Genomic DNA, 20,092 nt, shown 5'->3' with positions numbered 1-20,092 from the left:
AAAACTGGAAGAGATAAATGTTGGACTAGGAAAATATGAAACTTTGGATGAGAGTAGTCATATCGGTATGGGAAACGCTTGTCTTCGGCGTGCTGGCAAAAGCATGGGTTGGCCGCCTCACGCACGCATCCAACGCGTTTCACTTACAGGCGAGACGTAATCTGGCGGGACCCCGTCTGGTGCCTTATCTCTTCCCCGTCCACTATTTCCTTTCCTTTCTTCCTCATCATTTCCTCGTCTCTCTGGTAAACAAGCTGAGCACCACATCCTACCGATCTGCTGCTTCGGCGAGCTACCTCCTCACCTCATTAGATCCCTTTTCTCCTGCGAGAGCCGCTCACCTCAAGGCCCCCTGCCATGCCTGCTGCGAACTACAGCCAGCGGTTGGGGATGATACAAGAAGGGGCAACCAGCGACCACCGGAGTTGCCACGGTTGTCACCGATGCTGCGTGGCGCAGCCATGATACCATGCCCATGCGGTGGTTGGTGCAGTTTCCAGCGGTGCTACAACCGCGGGGCACTGATGCTGCAACTAGTAGCAAGAGTTGCTGCGACCGGTGACGGAATTTTCTTCCTGGAGGAAATGGAGAAGACGGGGGGGGGGGGGGGATGCCTTGGTGCTACAACCAGCATCCGGCGTTGCTGGAACGACAACCACCATTTGCTGCAACCGGCAATCATGCAACACTGGAGAGGATGATACGGCGTGCTGGAATCGGCTGTCACCCCGGGCGGCGGCAAAAAGCTGTAGCCATTCATTGGTAAAGCTTCAATCTCCCTATGAATTTGCTAAACCGGTATTTAATTTTGCTTGAACCGGGTAATTTTTTGCTACAATCGATCAACAAGAGTTCTTGCTGGTAAGTTGTGTTTGCTAGAACCGGTGTTCAATTTTGCTGGAACCATGTAAATTTTTGCTACAATCAATCACCCGAGAGTTCTTCTTGATGAGTTGTTTTGCTGGAACCGGTGTTCAATTCTGCTGGAACCGAGTAATTTTTTGCTTCAACCGACAAATGGTGGATTTGCTGCTTTCCAAGTTTTTTGCTGGGCACGACTGTGTAAGTCGACGACCGCGACGACACCGGTGGTGCTCCAACCATGGTGAACGTGCGCTGGAGTCGGCCGTGCCGGAGCTGCAATGGCTTGGTTCTCGAGCTATGGACGCGACGTGTGGCGACTGCAAGCTTCAACAGAAGGGTGGCGGGGGGGCTACGACGGTGGTGCTGCAACGAGTAGCGGCGCAAGGGGACGGGGTGCTGCCGCCCCTCGCCGAAGCGCACGCGCATGGGAGCGAGAGCAGAGATGCTCACGGGGAACAGGAAGGAGGGGATTTCCTGCTCACGTTGACCAAAGCGAGAGGAAGGAGATGATTTGGTGACCGGCTATAAATCATCAGATCAAACAATTGGGGCCGACCGGCCCGAAACATTGGCTCGGCGCCCCGGTGCTTAATACTGGCCTATCGGTATGGACCACGTTAGTCAAATGGTAAGCGGCGCGTGTATATAGGGTATAATAATGCATCCAACTCGCAAGGTACGTCACCTATATTCGGAGAACATAAAGTCACATTATCATTCTCAAAAGAGGGGGTGGCCCCGTGTGAGGAACGCATCCTGAGCAAAGACGAGGAGGTTTCCACTCAACCTTTGTCACTCTAGCTATAGTGTATATTAGAAGTTAAGTGTTTCCCTTACCTTCCATATACAACAATAATTTAAAGTTAGAAACACCTGTAAATCACATGGAAACGTAGGGATCACAACGAGTCGAAATAAACATGTCGTATTAGTGACACATATTTACACTTTCTGTTAACACTTTTTGTTCTTTTCATAAAGGATATTTGTTTGCATTAGCGTTGTCATGCTAAACGAGCATATACATTACACCATTATGTGTTTGTTGTGGTTTCTAGAGACAAGACATGAACACCTAAATAAAGAGAACATGGACGAACAGGTTAACCGTAGAAGCTCATGCAACATGACAAACAACGTTGCATGGTATGAGGTTCCGTGGATCACACTTCTCTATGTACTCTCAAGAACGAAAACACTTGTCCATACAATGGTAGACCGTCAGAAAAGGTGAACATCTTTTGGACAACAGGAAGTATGACTAACGTGGCGTCGCGGACGAAACTGCATTATCAGTTCAGCTGAATTTGTACTATATGTCATATCTATCTCGAGTACTCAAGACAGAAAAATCTTGTACTCCCTCCGTTCGGAATTACTTGTCGTATAAATGGATGTATCATCCATTTCCAAGACAAATAATTCCGAACGGAGGGAGTAGTATAGTATCAGTGAAATAATATAAACATGAGAGGATCGCACCCTCAACCCATCTCGTTCAGCACACAACCCATGGGTTAGCCATAGCCTCTCCGGCCGTCCTCTCTTCGCCGGTTCCCACAGGGTTAGAAAGTTTAAGCCTTACCATTCCTCGCCCAATTTTGTTCTAATCAATCACCTTTGCCCAGTTCCATTTCGGAAGCCTTCCATGGAGCCCGTGTTCTTCTCACTGGAGGAGGCGATGCCCGAGCCCGACTCTAACCCCTGCCGGACCGCGTCGCCGCCCCTGGAGGCACACGTGCTCGCCGGAGGACTCGGAGGAGTGGGCGCCGGCAAGGTCGTCGGCGGTGGCGCGACGAACGAGTGCGCGACAGAATGGTGCTTCCACGAGTCCGTGGACGAGCCGTGGCTGCTCAACGTCCCCACCGCGCCAGTGGCGAACCCCGAAGCTTCGACGCTTTACCCTAATCCCACGGCCGAGGGGAGCCGCAAGAGGCCGTACGACGTCCATGAGATGGTGGGCGCGGTGGAGGTCATCCCCACGCCGCCTGCGGCGAGCCCGGAGGTGGACCCCGTGGCGTACAACGCGATGCTGAGACGGAAGTTGGACGCGCATCTCGCCGCCGTCGCCATGTTGAGGGTATGCTACTAATCGAAGTACTAATCGCTTTATTTTAATCATCATAGCAGCTCGATAGTTACAAATGAAGGAAACTTCTGATTTGTGATAAAAAAATCATACACATCAGTTGACTATTTTTTTTCAAGAAAAAAATGTCGAACTTGATCAGCGAATTAATATGTATGCAATATTTCAAGATTTGCTAAGGGTGACACCGCCTTTTCTGGAAATAAGTTGAATTTCCTCATATGTGAACCAGCCTATCCATTTTTGTGTCCATCGGTGCTCTGGCGTCATCCCTAACAAGAACAGCTAGCGTTGCACAAAAGAGTCATACTTGGTAAAAGTTCCAGAATGGGTATATTTTTTACTAAATTTTGAAAAGAGGTAATTTTTTGTCAGTTCTCACGAGCTGGAAAAGGCATTGATTAGGAGGGTTGTGGCGACAACAAGGAGAAAGATATTGGAGTTAGGGTTAAGATGTGTGGAATTTTGCATACGGAGAGAAGAGATATAATTTCCACTTTGTTTAAATATTTCCCTCAAGAAATTCTTTGTTTCCCGTATGAATATAGTGTCCCTAAAATATTAATTGTGCATCTTTCATGTTTAACTTTCACTTTTGGCATGTCCACCCATGTACAGAACACTCAGGGAATTTGCCGACAAAGCTCCCATGACAATGGAGCATCGCAAAATCCAGATTCCATCCAAGGCTCGGAAAACCACACCGAAGGTACTCAATTGTGCCTAGTTACGTCTTCACTACTTATGAAACAATATTATGGAATAATATATGCTAAGCTAAGTTGACTGCATCACTTGTTTTCATATATAGTTGTTTCGCTGTACTATTTGTGTGCATATGGGTAATGAGATTCACGTGCAACAAATGTCATATGGTTGTGCAGATGTCAGTGTGCATCAACTTAGCTCTTCCTCATTGGAGCCATCACCATCAGATGGTGATATGGAAGGGGAGGCACAAACAATTGGAACTATGCATATTAGTGCAGAGAAAGCGAATAAGAGGTAAAATATGTTGTATATTTATTTCGTGGTCCTTCCATAAAATCCTACTTTTTCTACTATAACTTGTGTGTGCAATGTTTTTTTCCTTATGTGGAGATATCTGTATTGTTTATCTTTAGTTTTCCCTACATCAATTTTGTTAGTCTCTTTGTGGCTTTGTACTGGATGGAGTTGGCTTATACCTTAGATTTTATCCAAAATTTTGATTGATTTTCATGCACCTTGGCATGTACTTAGGAACACATTTATGATTTTTTATGCATTATTATCCATATAGTTGTACAAATTAATTTGAAACATTTCCACGCAATCAACGTTGCATATGGAGGGTGAATTGATATTTGTGTGAGAAGACTCACTAGATATATCTTATTTTGTTGTTGTTGGTGTCTTCATAGTGTGAAACCTGATTTAGCATGGTTAGAATTTTTGGTGGAGCTTGTCGTGATCACAAACTACAATTTTTTTATCTCATGCAGTTTTACCCCTCTTCTTATTGAAATGGGTGTGCATGTCTCATGCACGTTAATGAACATTTTACGTTTAATTACATTGTATGCCAAATACACCAATACCAATTATCATATTTGGCAAACATTTGTGAGCATATATTTTTGTTGTCGTTTAGCCCTCAAGTTCCGCCTTTTAAGCAGATTCCTCATATGATTTCAGGAAAGAATCTAACAGGGATTCGGCGAGACGCTCAAGGAGTAGAAAAGCAGCTCATACGAAGGAACTAGAGGAGCAGGTCTGATATTTTAAACACTATTTTACTTCTCAAGATGAATATTGCATACTACGTGAGCAAGGAATCTGATGACCGCTGCTAAAACAATACATGTCTCACTATTAAGAGTCGCAAATAACTCTTTGATAAGACATCTTGCAGATGTAAGTCAGAGATACATTAATATCTCTATTGACAATAGGGTACTCAAGGCAAATGTTGAAACCCTAGAAGCAAAGGTATGTCTTGCTTCTACATTGGTGTGTTACATATTGAATTCTGAATTATCCTCTAGCAAACATGTGTCAATGTGCATAGCTACAATGAGTTTCAGTACCCCAATTAAATGTTGAGAGAATTTGAAGGATCAATAGTGTTGACTGGATGGAGGGGTGGAAAGGTGACTATCAAATTATATATATGATAATATCATTTTAATGATATTGTTGAAACGAAAGGTATTTTAGTGTAATTCTATATTAACAATTGTATGTGATGCGAGCAATCCAGAAAGTTGCAAGAACATCACAAACAATCAAGGCAACTGTGCAAACGAAGTATGAACAAAAATTAATATGCCCGAGAAAATAGGTGCGAAGATGGTGATGTCGACCTGAAGTTCAAATCGTCAGGTGATTCCATGCATCCAATGGAGAGGCATGGGTACCAAGTCTTGATGGCCACAAATGTTTATCCTTCTTCCATCAAATTCTTGCATTAAATGTAGTAACGAATCAACTCGTGAATGGTGACAACCAATGCAACGACATAGTAACAAACATAGTTTCATTGTGGACAATATATTAACTTGTGTAGGTGTTTAACATTTAACATGGTTGCATTGCAGGTAAAGATGGCCGAGGAAACTATGAAGAGGGTTACATGCACCAACAATTTTCCTCAAGCAATATCTGGCACATCTCTCAGGATTCCTTTCAGTGGCTCCCCATTGGATGGTATCTGTGATAATCCATTGCCAACCCAGAACACCTCACTTAGCTACCTCCCCACTACAACAACAGATTTTGCTGTGAAAAACAACTACATCCCCGAGCCAGCTCCGGCGTTCCAGATCCATGATCAAATGTCTTCGCTACATATGCAACCTATGTCATGCCTGGATCATCACCCGCAAATGATGCACATAGGTATTCCTACATCGACACCTACTCCGCAACGGGAATCTACTACATTGGATTCAAATGAAATAGTCAACATGATGATGTAGTAGGAATTATATGAGAGACCTGAGCAGGAATTGTTTTTTTAATTATTTTCATTGTTGTTGTTGACCGTTGGGGGTATTTATAGTGGTTTCTCGGCTTGTTAAGTGGACATTTCTTAGACTTGTTTAAGAAATATCTATTGTTGTTGTTTCAGAATAAGAACCTAGACATAGTTGGTCTCTGATAACCATATATAGTGATGTGGTTGAGTCAGACTTTTTATCTTCCTCATATTTCTTCATAACACTTTAATTATCTATGAACAACCCACTATATGGTCGTTTATTTTCTATTAGGACGCTTTTATGGCAAGTTTTACTTTGCATATCTTTCAAAAAAACTTTTCCATATGTATTGTAACTCCATGTGTTTATGGTGTGTTGGAGCCAGGGCCGGTCCTAAAATTTTTGGGGCCCGGGGCGAATCCAAAACTAGGGGCCCCTAGAATAAAAAATATAGTAATAATAAAAGATATATGCACATATAAAATATTACAAATAATCAGTTAAATACATAAAAACAATATACATATGAGATAATTATAGATTTCACCTTTAAAAAATTCTAAAATTCTTCGATGTATAGTCACTAACGACAGGGCCGAGGTCAAGCTCGTCAAATAATTTTCTCTTGATGCATAATTTTTCAAAACCATTTAAACTTCGTAGTGTCATTATTGATCTCAAATAGTTCTTCAATAATTCTATCTTTGAAAAACTTCTTTCGACCGATGCGACAGTTATATGGAACTGTAAATAAGATGACAAGCAACACAGGCATTAAGATAAACGTCGACTTCACATGTTTGAAAATCACCGTAGTAGACATTACACTATCTGACAAAGTGAAATTGATAATCTTTTTTATTAAAAAAAGCAAAAACAGATGATCATCAACACTAGCAGTTTGTGTTTGTGCACCAGTTCAAATAATTATACTATTAGGGCTAGTTACATTTTTATCACTGATATTGATATCAACATTTTCGTCTTGTTCATATTCAGAATTCCCGTCAATTTGTTCCTCTTCCTCCACAACAATCCCTGATTCACCATTTGGGATCAACGAAGCACCGGTATTAGTTTTGAAATTTTTATCAAGAGCATCCCTCTGATTGTATCAACTCATCTAAACACCGTATTGTCTGTTTTCAACGTGCTAAAAATAAAGAAAAAATGGCATCAAAGATTAATCTGTGCCAGCTATGCACCATGTATTCAAAGGATAAAATACTTAATCAGTAGTACTAAACTCATCGAGAGTAGGGCGTAGGGACTAGTGGTAATATAATATACCTTAGATGGATCATCGTTGGTGGTATGTAGGGCGTTCAGCGATGAGCCTATAGACGATGTGGCGCTCGATGAATCGGCGATGCCTGTGTGCATGTTCGTCGCCCGAATTAGTCGGGAGAGAAAGCAGCGCCGCCTAGTACTGGCTGCATCTTGCGATCCGGAAGCACAGGAATAGAGATCAGCATCGACGAGGCGGCGAACTGGCGACCGGACTTAAGGAAATAAATTAAGAGAGAAAAGGACGGCGTAGGATCTAGAGATTGCTCCGTGATGGAATAGGAAGGATCGCTACCTTTGCGTGATTCCATGGCACATACTTTAGGCTACAGTGGGGAGGGGCCCCTCAATTTTGGGGGCCCGGGGCAACCGTCCCCCCTGCAAATAGGACAAACGCGGATCGTACGATTGTGTTGATGCGTGAACAAATTAAATCAAGAGAAGATAAATATCCTCCTAAACCTTACATGCACGACATCCTTGGGACACATCCATTCTCGCCATCCAAAGCTCCACCAGCAAACTGAAGGCAAACATTACCAACCCAAGTGAGATGACGGAGAAGATCACTGAACTTGAAGTTGTGTCGAAGGCTTGCATCAACACGTACTGTTGGCAGGGGCAGGGGCATGGAATCTTACTGGTTGATGAGTCGTGTGCAAGGCTTGCATCAACACTGTGGGCAGGGGTATATGTTGCGAATATACCGTAGTCAAACTAGAACTTTAACACAAATCTGATTAACGGTACGAAGCAAGTTAAGTTGTGTTAATCTATCTCATCCGGCTGGGGTTCGAAGTAAGATCCAAAAGCAGAACACTTAATTTGTTTCAGGTGTGTTAAATCTCATCGGACTTTTCAGGGAGTTTAACTGCATGGGAAGATACATGCATCCCCTAATTTCTCTCCTTGTAGTGTTAGATGCAATGCTGCAATGCAGGTACTAGACAGAAGTTGGCAGTAAACCAAAGGAACAGATTGGCCTTCAAATTTATGTGCCACAGTGCCAGCATATGAATGAGCATAGTATGGTCCAGAGATATCTTCCATGTTCTCGCTTCATGTGTAGCTCAACTGTAACCATGATAATAAACACTGTTTCACTTCATTAGCACAATTGGGTGGCTAGCGCAGGCCTCATAGCTAGAGCGTGAGTGATCCTTAAGTTGAGAGTTCGAGCTTCTACTCTCACCTGCGTTATTAAAAACAACCTTGTAGTGATGAAAAGCTCTGTGACAACTTGGGTCGTCACATCCCCACCTGAGTTCAGGGGGTTAACTGAGCAAATCTTAATCTGTCTCGAATTTTCGTTTTTTTTGCTTAATCATGGACCACTATGAAGCACTTGGTTAGACGGCTGCATGGTACTCCCTCCGTTTCAAAATAGATGACCCAACTTTATATTAACTTTATATTAAAGTTAGTATAAAGTTGAATCATCTATTTTGGAACGGAGGGAGTAGCTCTGAACTGAACGAACATCAGTTCTGTTGTATTTCTTTTAGACGAAGGCAAAATCTTTACCTCGCCTCATTAATTAAAAACAATTTTACAAGTTACCGAAATGGTTGAAAGCGGCCAAAAGTCTCATAAGCCTACTCTCGCGGCATCAAAAGATCTCAAATGCTTAGCCCCCGCTACGCCTCAAAGCGTGGACTCCACTTTAATCCTACTTGCTTTTACACCGGGCCTCACACCAGTACACCATGCTGCCACGTTCCTAAAGACTTGCATTTCTCTCGTTCCTAATCTCCCATGAAGCCAACATAACCATGGACGAGACACCTTTCCTCACACTACTGTTGGCATTTACCATGGAGTACCACCAATCTTTGACCGAGTTAAAATTGCTCCAGTTCTTCAAGTTGATGTGCGCTAGATTAAGCCAATTTTTGATGTCATACCAAATTCGCCTTGTGTATCTGCACTCAGTGGCGGAGGCAGGGGTGCTGGCAGGGGCCAAGGCCCCCCCCCCCCCCCCCTATGCTCTCTCAAATACAACTATATATGCTCCTAATCCTCCATTTGTCAAACACAATTAGAAAGATTTAGTTGATTTGGCCCCGTCAAATATTATAGCAATCTGTTTGGCCTCCTTTATATTAAGTTTCTGGCTCCGTCACTGTCTGCACTTGAAAAGAAGATGAGCCGCCTTCTTCCGTTCTTGCTTACAATGTTGACATAAACTACAATTTGGCCATCCGCAATGTTGAAGGCTATCCGCCGGCGCACTCGATCTTGAATGACAAGGCTTGCAATTTTTGCTTTTTTTGATTAGGCAGCGCCCAAATCATCGGCTTCATAAGGGAAACAACGTATGTGCCCAGTTGGGCCTTGTAGGCCGAAGAAGTCAAAGCTCATACTGTTTTGTTTGGGATGGTAACACCCGAAGCTCATTCTTTACTTTCTAAAACATGTACTGAGAGAAGAAAAAAAAGTCACCCGGTGGTGAGAAGCCAGAGCCTACGTTGACTTGTCTCATCTGCGCATGCAGCATGATCATTGTGCCAGAGATGATAGCCCGCCCCGTCCTGTGCAATTCCAATAGGCGCAACCGCACAAGGCCCCCGAATTTTAGGGGTCCCGTCCCTGGTATGTCTTTACTCCTCGCAACCATGTCTCAAAGGAAAAAAAACTCGAAGAAGGTCAAGTCCACTAGCAGATGGTTACGCAAGTGTAGTCGTTCTAGAGCGATCACCCACCTAGGTCGCAACTTCGGGCGTGGCTATGTCTCGGGGGGACCTCCTGTTTTTTTCGTTTCTTTTTGGTTTTCTTTTCTACTTTTTTCCTTTTTTTGCTTCATTGAAAAAGTTCGGTATTTGAAGAAAAATTTAGGGATTTGAAAACATGTTCACTAATATTTTTAAATATTCATGAATTTCAAAAAAAGGCTCACTATTCTAAAAATGAATATTTAGTAAATTTTGATGAATTTATTTTTGAAAATTGATGAACATTATTTATAATTCCGTTAAATTTTTTGACCGGATGAACATTTTATGTGATTCAATGGGCATTTTTTTGTAATAATGAACAAATTTTCAATTCAATGAACATTTTTTTTGAAATTCTTGAAAATAAAATAAATTAAATGATCATGTTTTTGAAATTTATGAAAAAATGTTGTATTTGAGAACATTTATTGACGAATATTTTTAAATTTGACGATTTTTTTTAATTCAATGAAAAAATGAATTTCAAAAAAAGTTCACCAATTTGAAATAATGATTGAATTTCAAAAAAGGTTCACCAATTTGAAAAACATGTACCCAGGTTTCAAAAAATATTTTTAAATTTGCAATGAAAATAAAACAATGAAAAAAATGGAAAATGAAAAAGAAAGGAAAAATGAGAAATGAAAAAGAGAAACAGAAAACAAACGGAAATGGCTAACTAGGCCGACCCAAACCTACGCAGCGTCAAGGGGGGTGGGGCGCCCATATCTCGGGAGCAACTAACGAACGAGTGCTCGTTCAGGAGCCCCACAAGGGTCACCTAGGGGTGGGCTGAGACCGCGCCACTTGGCGCGCTCTCAGCCGCCGCCAGGTGTCGCGCTCTGGGCGCCCCCTCTGACTATGTTTTTACTTTTTCGCACGCGTTTTCAGATATTGAGATGATCTTCTTGTGTTTTTTTGGCTTTATGGTTGTCCACCGGTCTTTCTTAGCTTTTGGAAAATTTATTTTCAAAAAAACATTTTCTTTGCGTGAAAAGGCCGGTTTTTTCCTTCCGCAAATGGCACGGCCGTGCCTCTCGGAAACGGAAAAAACGTGATTTCTTTCCTTTTTCTTTCGCTAGAGGCACGGCCATGCCTCTCAAAAACGAAAAAAACGTGTTTTCTGTTTTTCCATCCGTGAGAGACACGGGTTTACTTTCACGAGAGGCACAGTCGTGCCTCTTTTGGAAAAGAAAAAAAATGTGCTCATGGTTAATTTTTTTCGTTTGTTTTTTTGGTGAAAAAGAAGTTCGGCAAAATCTATCAACATCGGATCTAATTTTGAAGATCTCGATGCAAGAAATCCAATGATGAAAACGGTTCGAGATTTGGATGCATGATTTAAGAGATAAATTTTTTTGAATAAACAGATGTATGAAAAAGAAAAAACTCCTTGGTTGCGTCAAGTGGCGCACATGTAGTGCGCCACTTGTCGCAACCTGAGGAGATGGGAGTGACCTTTGCAAACAGTGCTCGTTAATTAGTGACTAGTAAGATGCCACTGTGTTGCACGTAACACCAAAATGCATTGATCCGGGTCATCTCATGTTTAACAAATATCGATAGATTTCTTCGGATATTCATTCTTCTCTAGAGCTCACAAGCATCTGGATGAATAATAAATGTAGGAAAAATAGATAAAAAATATCTTTTACAAACAAAAGCGTTCAAGTGTTCAACCTACATCCAAAACTTCCTGAAGAAATAACACTTAGGCCTCCTTTTGTTTAGAGGAATCTTGTAGGAATTTCATAGGATAGAATTTCTATAGGAAAAATTCCTTTAGAGCCCTTTGGTTTGTAGGAATGGAATCCTATTCCTATGGAGGAATTCTTCCTATCCTCCACATTTCATAGGAAAATAAACATTAGCCTAGACTCAATGAAAAAAAAATCCTATGATGTGAACCAAAGGGCATCTCCTTATATATTCCTACTCATAGGATTTGAGATACATGTCACCTCATTTCCTAGAACGTTCCTATTCCCATGACTTTCCTATCCTATGAACCAAAGGAGGCCTTATTGTGCTTTGCAGAAAATGATCTTCAAAAAATATTTTTTGAGTATTGATTTCGTTTATTTTTTCTAGACAGCCATGAATGTAACTCAGGATGACTTGCAAGGGGGCAGAGGATATGGCGAGGAGGAGGGGGTCGGTCGTGGTGGTGGTCGGCAATGCGGCCTAAGCGAAGGCATGAGAGACGTTGGGGGCAGACGACACCAAGCGCAACGATCTCTTCAGACCCTTCTTATTTTTTTATGAGATGGCTAGATGAGGTGAGAGGCAGGAGGTTATCTACAAACAAGGAGTGGAGTGCGGGGGTCTTTTTGTAAAACTGACATAGTTTGTCTCATATGCATTGGATGTAAATCGAACTGTTGTAAATGAAGAATGGCAGGCACACTATCATCATCAACTCAGCTTTTTATATAAATAGAGATTTTGTCATATCTCGCTTTCAGCCAGATGCGCGAGTGTTTCTAAAAAATAGCAAGATGCGCAGAGGCTATGCATAGCCTTAAGCGAGATGTGAGGAAGGCTGTGAGCATATGGGCCGGCCTATTAGTTTAGGTTTGATCGCTTTGCTCACTACCATGTGTTGTAGGTTCGCTCGCTATACATTTTTCTTTTTTCTTTTTTTTTCACCCAGTTTTGTTAATTTTCTTCTTTTTTGTTATAAATTCAGTTTTCAATGATTTCTTGATTTCTTTCTCGGTTTTCATAAACTTTTGTTTTCTACCCTTTTATTGTTTTTCTACGGATTTCTTGATTTTTTGGTTCCTTTGGTTTTAATTCAGTCTTCAAAATATAAGTTTTCCAAAAATGTTAATCATGTATTTAAAAATGATTAACATCTACATAAAAGATATTTTTGATGTATATGAAAAATGTTGAATGTGTACTGGAAAAAGTTAACATGTGTTGAACAACAATTAAACTAACAAAAAAAACAAAGAAATAAAACAAAAGGCGAACAAAACAAAGATAACCAAAGTATAGCGAAGAACGAAAAAAACCAGTGAAAAACAAAAGAAAACAAAATTTATAACGAAGAAAAAAGAAAAGCTGAAGAAAACCGATGAACATCGACAAAAAAAATCAAAGAAATAAAAACAAAGGCGAACAAAACAAAGCTAACCAAAGTATAGCGAAGAACGAAAGAAAACCGGTGAAAAACAAAAGAAAACAAAATTTATAACAAAGGAAAAAGGAAAACTGAAGAAAACCGATAAAGAAAAAGAAAGAAAGAAACAAGGAAAACCAAAGAAAGGAGAAAATATTCTGAAAACCGATAAGTTAACAAAGAAAAGCGGTGAAAACAATAAAACTGGAGAAAAAACAAAGAAAAAAATAGAAAACCAAAGAAAGGTGTTGAAGAAATAGAGAAAAACTAAAGAAAAAGGAAAAGGAAAAAACCGAAGGAACTAGCGAAGTGAACGGATCGAACGCAACGAGCGAGCGAACTTTTACCGTAGCGAGCAGGGAAAAACCTTGTACGTACAAGCCGAGCATACATCGCTACAAGCGAGATATAGCTCTGGCGCGTAACCTCCCTGATTCCCTCGTCTTCTCCTCTCCATCTCTCGTCGCCCTGCCTGCTCGTCGTAATTTTTGTGCGTTGTGACACCATTGATGGAGAAGGAGATCCCGGTGTGTTATACTGTTCGAAATATGAGCAAATTACTATGAGATCTAATCCAAACTCGCACATATGTCCGTGCGTTGCAACGGGAGAGATAATTGATATGTCCGTCAAAATATTCATCACCACAGCCCAACAACATTCGAATGGTGCCACCCGCCCACGACAGAGAGCTGCACACTAAAGTCTAGCAGAAATTCATATAAGTTGTACATTTGGTATGGGTTTTCTATGACGATTCTAATCCTAAAGAGCCTAATTTTCAAATGTTTTATACCAAGGCATTATTTGTAGGTGGAAGCCATGTTTGAAATCTGCATCAAATCGTGAAAAAATAACAATAAAATGGTTATTGTAAATGTGTTTTAGGCCATCTCTGCAAACACTTAAAGATTAATTAAAAGAAATGTTTGCGTATGAGGGAAACAAACCTAGTTTGTTGCATTCAACTCGACACTTACGTAGTGCCTCTCACCTTCCTAGTTGCATTATTTTTGTTGCACATCACGGTCGCACGCTCCGCAGCAACACTTATATGTCTGCCCCTTTCACATCTCTCGATATCAATTCCTTTTTGTCATTTTATGTATGCCACGCCCTTGGTATTAGTACCAATTCCTTTATGTTATCCTCTCCTTCATATTCTTTTAATCTCCCGTTTTTTTATGTCCATTGATCACACCCTTTATTCTCTCGTATTTTTATTACATATGCCATTCGAAACCGGTATTTCATACTTAATTTAGCGCCACAACGTCCCATGAAATATAAGCCACATGTAAGCCCACCTTTGTTTCCTTATTCTCGAGGTGTTTTTCTTTTTGGAGGACCGGTTTGCTTATTTTCCTGACAATTTATGCATGTACATAATGCAGAAAATCGAGGTGGGACTATTTTATTGGGTAGTGAACCCGAAAGCATAGCCCAGCTCCATTGGTTGCCACCTTCTAAACGGTGGTGGATGACTCTGGATCAAGACCACATGAATAAATTAATTTTTTCTGCGGCAGAATTCTTTGTCGCACAATAACTTTGGGTCGGCCCCTACAGGAAAATACACAATCGCACTCGGGTGGAGGACCAGGCTCATTTCCCATGTGCAAGCTGGGACCGATGAGCCACAAAAATCGAAGTCGAATGACGGATAATTTTTTATTTTTTTGTTTTTATTTTATATACAAATGGATGAACCAAACCACATGTCAAAAATCTGGTAATAAGCGAGGTACAAAAAAAGAGTAAGAAACGTTCCGACATTTAATTGTATGTAAGAAAAGCACTAATTAAGGGTATAACATAAAATAATTTTAAAAATAATTAACATGCTAGTTATTGAGAATGTACAAAATTTTGCATATATAACATGCAAAATTTGGAGTTGGGGCTTGAAAGATATGAATATTTTAAAAAACTTGAATCTGCAAAGAAAGTAGAAGAGAATAGTTCGGCAAAAATTGTACTGTGCAGGCCTGCTAAGCGACACCTGGTGAGATAGCTCTATGTGTTACGCCAATCGAAATTCATGGAAAAAAAAGGCTGAATAAAATTGGGGGCGTCTGGGATCAAACCCAGGTCTCCACACTGGGAGACAGACACTTTAGCCAGCATGGTGACATGTGTACTTGTGTTTTGTGTGGGCATCTCCCTACCTGAACCAATCGCTACCGGCGGCTGTTTTAAAAAACGAAAAGTTTTCCTACTTACGAGTGACATTGGTGGATAAATTTGACCCAACTTCAAGGGCAATGTTATGACGGACGATCAAAAGCATTATTTACTTTATTATTAGGGGAAGATGAACAAAAGATAAATCATGAAGCAATAACAGTGATTAAACTTTTTTTGAGCATCAGTACAGACATAAGCGCTCATATACACGCGCATACACTCACCCCTATGAACGCACACACGCACACCATACCTCTATGAGCACCTCCGAGAGACTGAGCCGGCATATCATCTTGAGATTTTACGAAGTCACCGTAGGCGCCTCGTAGTCGACGGGAATGTCTCCCCCCACTGAAAGCGTATCGCCGGAATTACTGAAATAAATCCAGAATAAATGCGAGCACCAGGATTTGAACCCTGGTGGGTTTGGGATACCACTGTCCACCTAATCATGCGAACTAGCATAGTAGATGAACAGATCACATCTAGAGCACATATTAGAAACATGAATTCTACCACGATCTCGAACAGGAAGGATAAAATCATATACGGTGCAGCGGGAGCAGCACCGCCGGCGTTGACGTTGTCGCCCATGTCGTCGAGGATGAGGTTGCCGGGGTCAGGGAAGAAGTCGTCGCTGCCAGCAGTCGCGCGAGTGCGCTCCCCAAAAACCTGATCGCCCCTCTCTCGTACAGGATCACGAGATGCGGGGTTCCGGAGGCCTGCTGTCCCTTCTCCCGGTGCACGCCGAAAGGAGGGATGGAGAAGACTTGCTTGGCGGTGCAATGATCTGGAACGATGGTGAGAAACCATACGAAAATGGCGGTGGCTAGGGTAGACGTCTGCCTGACTATATAGTGCGGGCTGGGTAGGTCGTGGGAGTAAACCCCACGTCCGAGTCGTCACGATCTTCCGACTCAATAATTAATGTGTACGTTAATTATTAATTAATGACTCATTAATTTTCCCTAGCAACAAGAATATAGATAACGTGCATAGCTCTGTACTCGGCTCGGCTCAATCCCGCAACCCGCGGCGAGGCAAGGCGAGGCGTAGCGAGGCGAGCGAGGAGGAGGAGCGCATGTGTAGGTCTCCTCTTCTCATACTCATACAAGTGCTAGAAGAGCTCACCTTGGGATGTGTTTGGTTGGAGGGATAGCCACCCAAGGGACAGGGATAGCCATATTTAGGGTGGATACCACATGTTTGGTTCATGGACGAGGTTGGACGAGGCAGGACGTGGATAACCAGATGCTAGGAATATTCGCCAAAAATCCGGCTCCGTGCACGCGCGAAAATCTCGCGGACATGGGCAGCCAGGCTCGCGCCAAAACGTTTTCGGCCCCGCCCACCTCCCCAACCTTATCTTTTCCCCCTTTCTTCCCTCAAATCTCTCGTCTCGTCTCCCGTCGGTGCCGGCGGCTGCAAATCGAATAGACGGCCGGCGGATCTCAAGGTCAGTGCATTGGTGCTATCTTCTTCCTGTCCTTAGTCCTTCGTTCGAGATTTCCGCGGCGGCGGCAGCCGCAGATGGGTGTGGCGGCGGCGGCCGGTGATGGGTGCAGCAGCGGCGGTTGCCGCAGCTGGGCGTGGTGCCGGCGGCAGCTGTAGCTGGTGGCGTGGCACGGGAGGTAGATGCAGGGGCGGCGCGGGAGATCTGTAGCTGGGCGTGGCGCGGGAGGTAGATGCAGGGGCAGCGCGGGAGCAGATGCGCCTCGCACACGGGCAACAGATGTAGGAAGCTGGCAAACTGCGTGGGCGTGCTTGCGTACATGAGCTGTTGCTTGTGGTGTGAACGTGTGTGTGCTGTGTGCTTGCATACAGGAGCAGCTGGGCATGTTGATGGGGCTGTACATGGTGCTGCTAGTGTAAACTTGTGTATGGTGTGTGTGTGCTGATGTTTGATTTGTTTTTCATACAGGAGCTGAAAGGGAAATGGCAAAGCTGAAGTCAGGGGCTACATCTCCCTCCTCTCTTTGATTTTCTGCAAGATCAGAGGTAACTTGATTACTAGTAAAACCAAATGTTCCTCGTATGTACTGCTTGAATGATGATGTGCATGCTGAGTTGTTTTTGTTAAAGTAACACCATTTGTAATTGATGAAGTAATGTCATTTGTACCATTGCATTGTAGATGGACAAAAAAACAAAGATGTTAATGTGTGCGGCAGCAGCACAATGGTTTATCAATATGATAGCTTTGGTTGTCTAATCTAGAAAAAGAAAAAGGAGAGAGGCAATTACATATGCCCCAATTGATGAGAGAGATAGGATGAGAAGAGAGTACTTTGATAACAAAGTATGGAAGAATGACACAACTTGTGTGAACATGCTTAGGCTTCGGAGAGCTCCTTTCTTTCGGTTTTGTCAACTATTTAGAGATCGCAATTTGCTAAAGGACACAATCCATATGTCCATTGAGCAGCAAGTAGCATTGTTTTTGCACACTGTTGGTCACAACGTTCGGAATAGAGTAATTGGTGGGAATTTCGGTAGATCTGGTGAAGTTGTTAGCCGCTATTTTAAAAAACTACTCCATGCAATTGGTGAGCTTCGAGATGAACTTATTAGGAAGCCTTCATTGGGGACCCAAAAGAAAATAGAAGGAAACCATCGGTGGGATCCATACTTTAAGGTATGACACCGAGTGACAACTACCTTTTGTCAATGTAGGCACAAATCTGTTTAGATCCTAATTTTTTGTTTTTATTTCCACTTAATAGGATTGTATTAGAGCTATTGATGGTACACATGTACGTGCCTCTGTTACACCTGATATGGAGGCTGCCTTTCGTGGTAGAAAGAAATATACTACTCAAAATGTGATGGCGGCTGTTGATTTTGATCTTCGATTCACATATGTGTTGGCCGGTTGGGAGGGTACAGCACATGATGCTGTAGTTTTACACGATGCTTTAGGACGTGAAAATGGTCTACGTGTCCCACAAGGTAATAGATTAACCATGTAGATACATGTTGTCAATGAGATTTTGATATATATGTAAGTAACCCAAATGCTCCTCGTATTTAGGAAAATTTTATCTAGTTGATGCCGGATATGGAGCCAAACCAGGCTTCTTGCCTCCTTTTCGTGGCGTGAGGTACCATTTAAATGAGTGGGGAAACAATCCTGTGCAAAATGAAAAGGAGCTGTTCAACCTTAGGCATTCTTCTCTTCGCACAACTGTAGAACGGGCATTTGGGTCATTGAAGAGAAGATTCAAAATCCTTGATGATGCCACACCATTCTTTCTTTATCCTACTCAAGTAGACATTGTTGTGGCTTGTTGCATTATTCAGAATTGGGTTTTAAATGATGGCATTGATGAATATATCATACCCGAGGATGAATGGGTGGCCAATATCACTCATGCTTCATCATCAACTGGCCAAGCACAAGAACATGCATACATGGCTAATTTTAGGCAAGGACTTACTGATCAAATGTGGGAAGATCGACAAAACTATTTGCAGCATCAAAACATGTAGTAGCTACTATGTCATTCAAATGTGGGAAGAACTATTGTACTTTATTTAAACTATGTGTTTGTGGGAATTTCATTGTAATGACATATTATTTGTTGTAATGACATACTATTATTGTTGAGTTGCTTATTTTCTCTCCAAGTACTTGCTGAGATTTAATTCTTTATGTTGAAATATTTGCTGAATTGCTTCTTTCTTTTCATGTACCTGCTGGAATTTAATCTTTATGTTGAAATACTTGCTGAAATTCAATTCTTTATGTTGAAATACTTATAGAATTGCTTCTTTCTCTTCAAATACATGTCCAATTTAATTCTTTATGTTGAAATTGGTTGCTGATTTGGTTCTTTCTCTCCAAATACTTGCTGATATGCTTGGTGAAATTGTAGGATATGGTTGCTAGGCAAATCTCATGGACACCTACCATGTCATCGTACATGCTAGCCCATCTATGTGGTTTGGTGACTGGTGGCCATAGACCAGGTACCTCCTTCAAGAATGTCCACTGGAATGGTTGTGCCGCTGCTATGAATGAACATTTTCAGCGCACCAATTTGATTGGAACTCACATCACAAATCACACAAGGACGTGGAAAAGGAAGTATAAGCAGATAGTGCACCTCAAATCATTGAGTGGTGCACTTTGGGATGAAGATAACTTTCTTGATCATGAGCATTACACAAACCATATTAAGGTATCTATTTTTCTGCCCTTTAGTACTTGCTGGAATTGGTTTCATTTGTCCAAAATACTTGTTGAAATGAGCTTTCTAATGAAAAATAGTTGTTGAAATTGGTTCCATATCTCCTAGTACTTGCCGTAATGATTTCTTTCATGCACTATCACTTGCTGGAACATTTTTACACTCCATTTCCTTGCTAGAATGGGTACTTTTATAGCCCAATTCTTGCTGAAATAAGTTCTTTTATGCATTACCACTTGCTGGACCTTATGTATACTCCATGCTAGTTGCTGAAATGAGCTTTTATAGCCAAATTCTTGCTGAAATGAGTTCTTTCATGCATTATAACTTGCTGGAATTTATTTATACTCACATTCCTTGCTGAAATGATTACTTTTGTTTACAAAGGACCACAAAGAAGATGAACCCTTCCTGAACAAGCCTATTAAACATTATGAGGAGATGCTGGTTATTGTTGGAGCAGGCATGGCTACGGGGCAATATGCAAAAGGCTCAAGTGACCCTTTAGTGACGGAGGTGATTGATCTTGAAGAACAGAAAACCAACAAAGCCGCTGCCTCGAATGAAGAGGTTGCCCAATCACACACTTGTGATGAGTCAGCCGCTCCCAAGTTGAAGAAAGCCAAAACTAATCCTTCTGCAGAAGATAGGATGGTTGCAACCATAATGGC

General features: G+C 41.9%; 1 protein-coding gene across 4 annotated transcripts; it reads left to right on the top strand.

Moving 5' to 3' along the window:
• Nucleotides 1–239: 239 nt before the first annotated feature.
• On the top strand, nucleotides 240–6,169 carry LOC123171219 (bZIP transcription factor RISBZ1). 4 transcript variants are annotated; one of them, XM_044588874.1, is made up of 7 exons: nucleotides 240–762; nucleotides 2,493–2,944; nucleotides 3,572–3,662; nucleotides 3,838–3,958; nucleotides 4,631–4,706; nucleotides 4,799–4,924; nucleotides 5,533–6,169. In XM_044588874.1, the coding sequence occupies exons 2-7, from the start codon at nucleotides 2,513–2,515 to the stop codon at nucleotides 5,911–5,913; spliced, it is 1,227 nt and encodes a 408-aa protein (XP_044444809.1). In that variant the 5' UTR covers nucleotides 240–762; nucleotides 2,493–2,512; the 3' UTR covers nucleotides 5,914–6,169. The 4 variants fall into 4 exon arrangements, with proteins under 4 accessions (XP_044444809.1, XP_044444770.1, XP_044444853.1 ...); XM_044588835.1 differs by lacking the exon at nucleotides 240–762 and adding an exon at nucleotides 2,243–2,428; XM_044588918.1 differs by lacking the exon at nucleotides 240–762 and having other exon boundaries at nucleotides 2,294–2,944; nucleotides 3,581–3,662.
• Nucleotides 6,170–20,092: the final 13,923 nt, after the last annotated feature.

The sequence above is a fragment of the Triticum aestivum genome, chromosome 1A (assembly GCF_018294505.1).
Source record: "Triticum aestivum cultivar Chinese Spring chromosome 1A, IWGSC CS RefSeq v2.1, whole genome shotgun sequence".
In the NCBI taxonomy this organism is placed as follows: Eukaryota; Viridiplantae; Streptophyta; class Magnoliopsida; order Poales; family Poaceae; genus Triticum; species Triticum aestivum.
Note: the sequence above shows the minus strand (reverse complement) of the source record. Positions and strands in the feature narration are given on the sequence as shown.

Excerpts from the sequence above, each read along its gene's own strand:
- LOC123171219 (XM_044588874.1), top strand. The coding sequence starts at position 2,513 with ATGGAGCCCGTGTTCTTCTCACTGGAGGAGGCGATGCCCGAGCCCGAC. Across the intron at positions 3,663-3,837 it reads CTCGGAAAACCACACCGAAG|ATGTCAGTGTGCATCAACTT; the intron begins GTACTCAATTGT and ends ATGGTTGTGCAG. Across the intron at positions 4,925-5,532 it reads TTGAAACCCTAGAAGCAAAG|GTAAAGATGGCCGAGGAAAC; the intron begins GTATGTCTTGCT and ends GTTGCATTGCAG.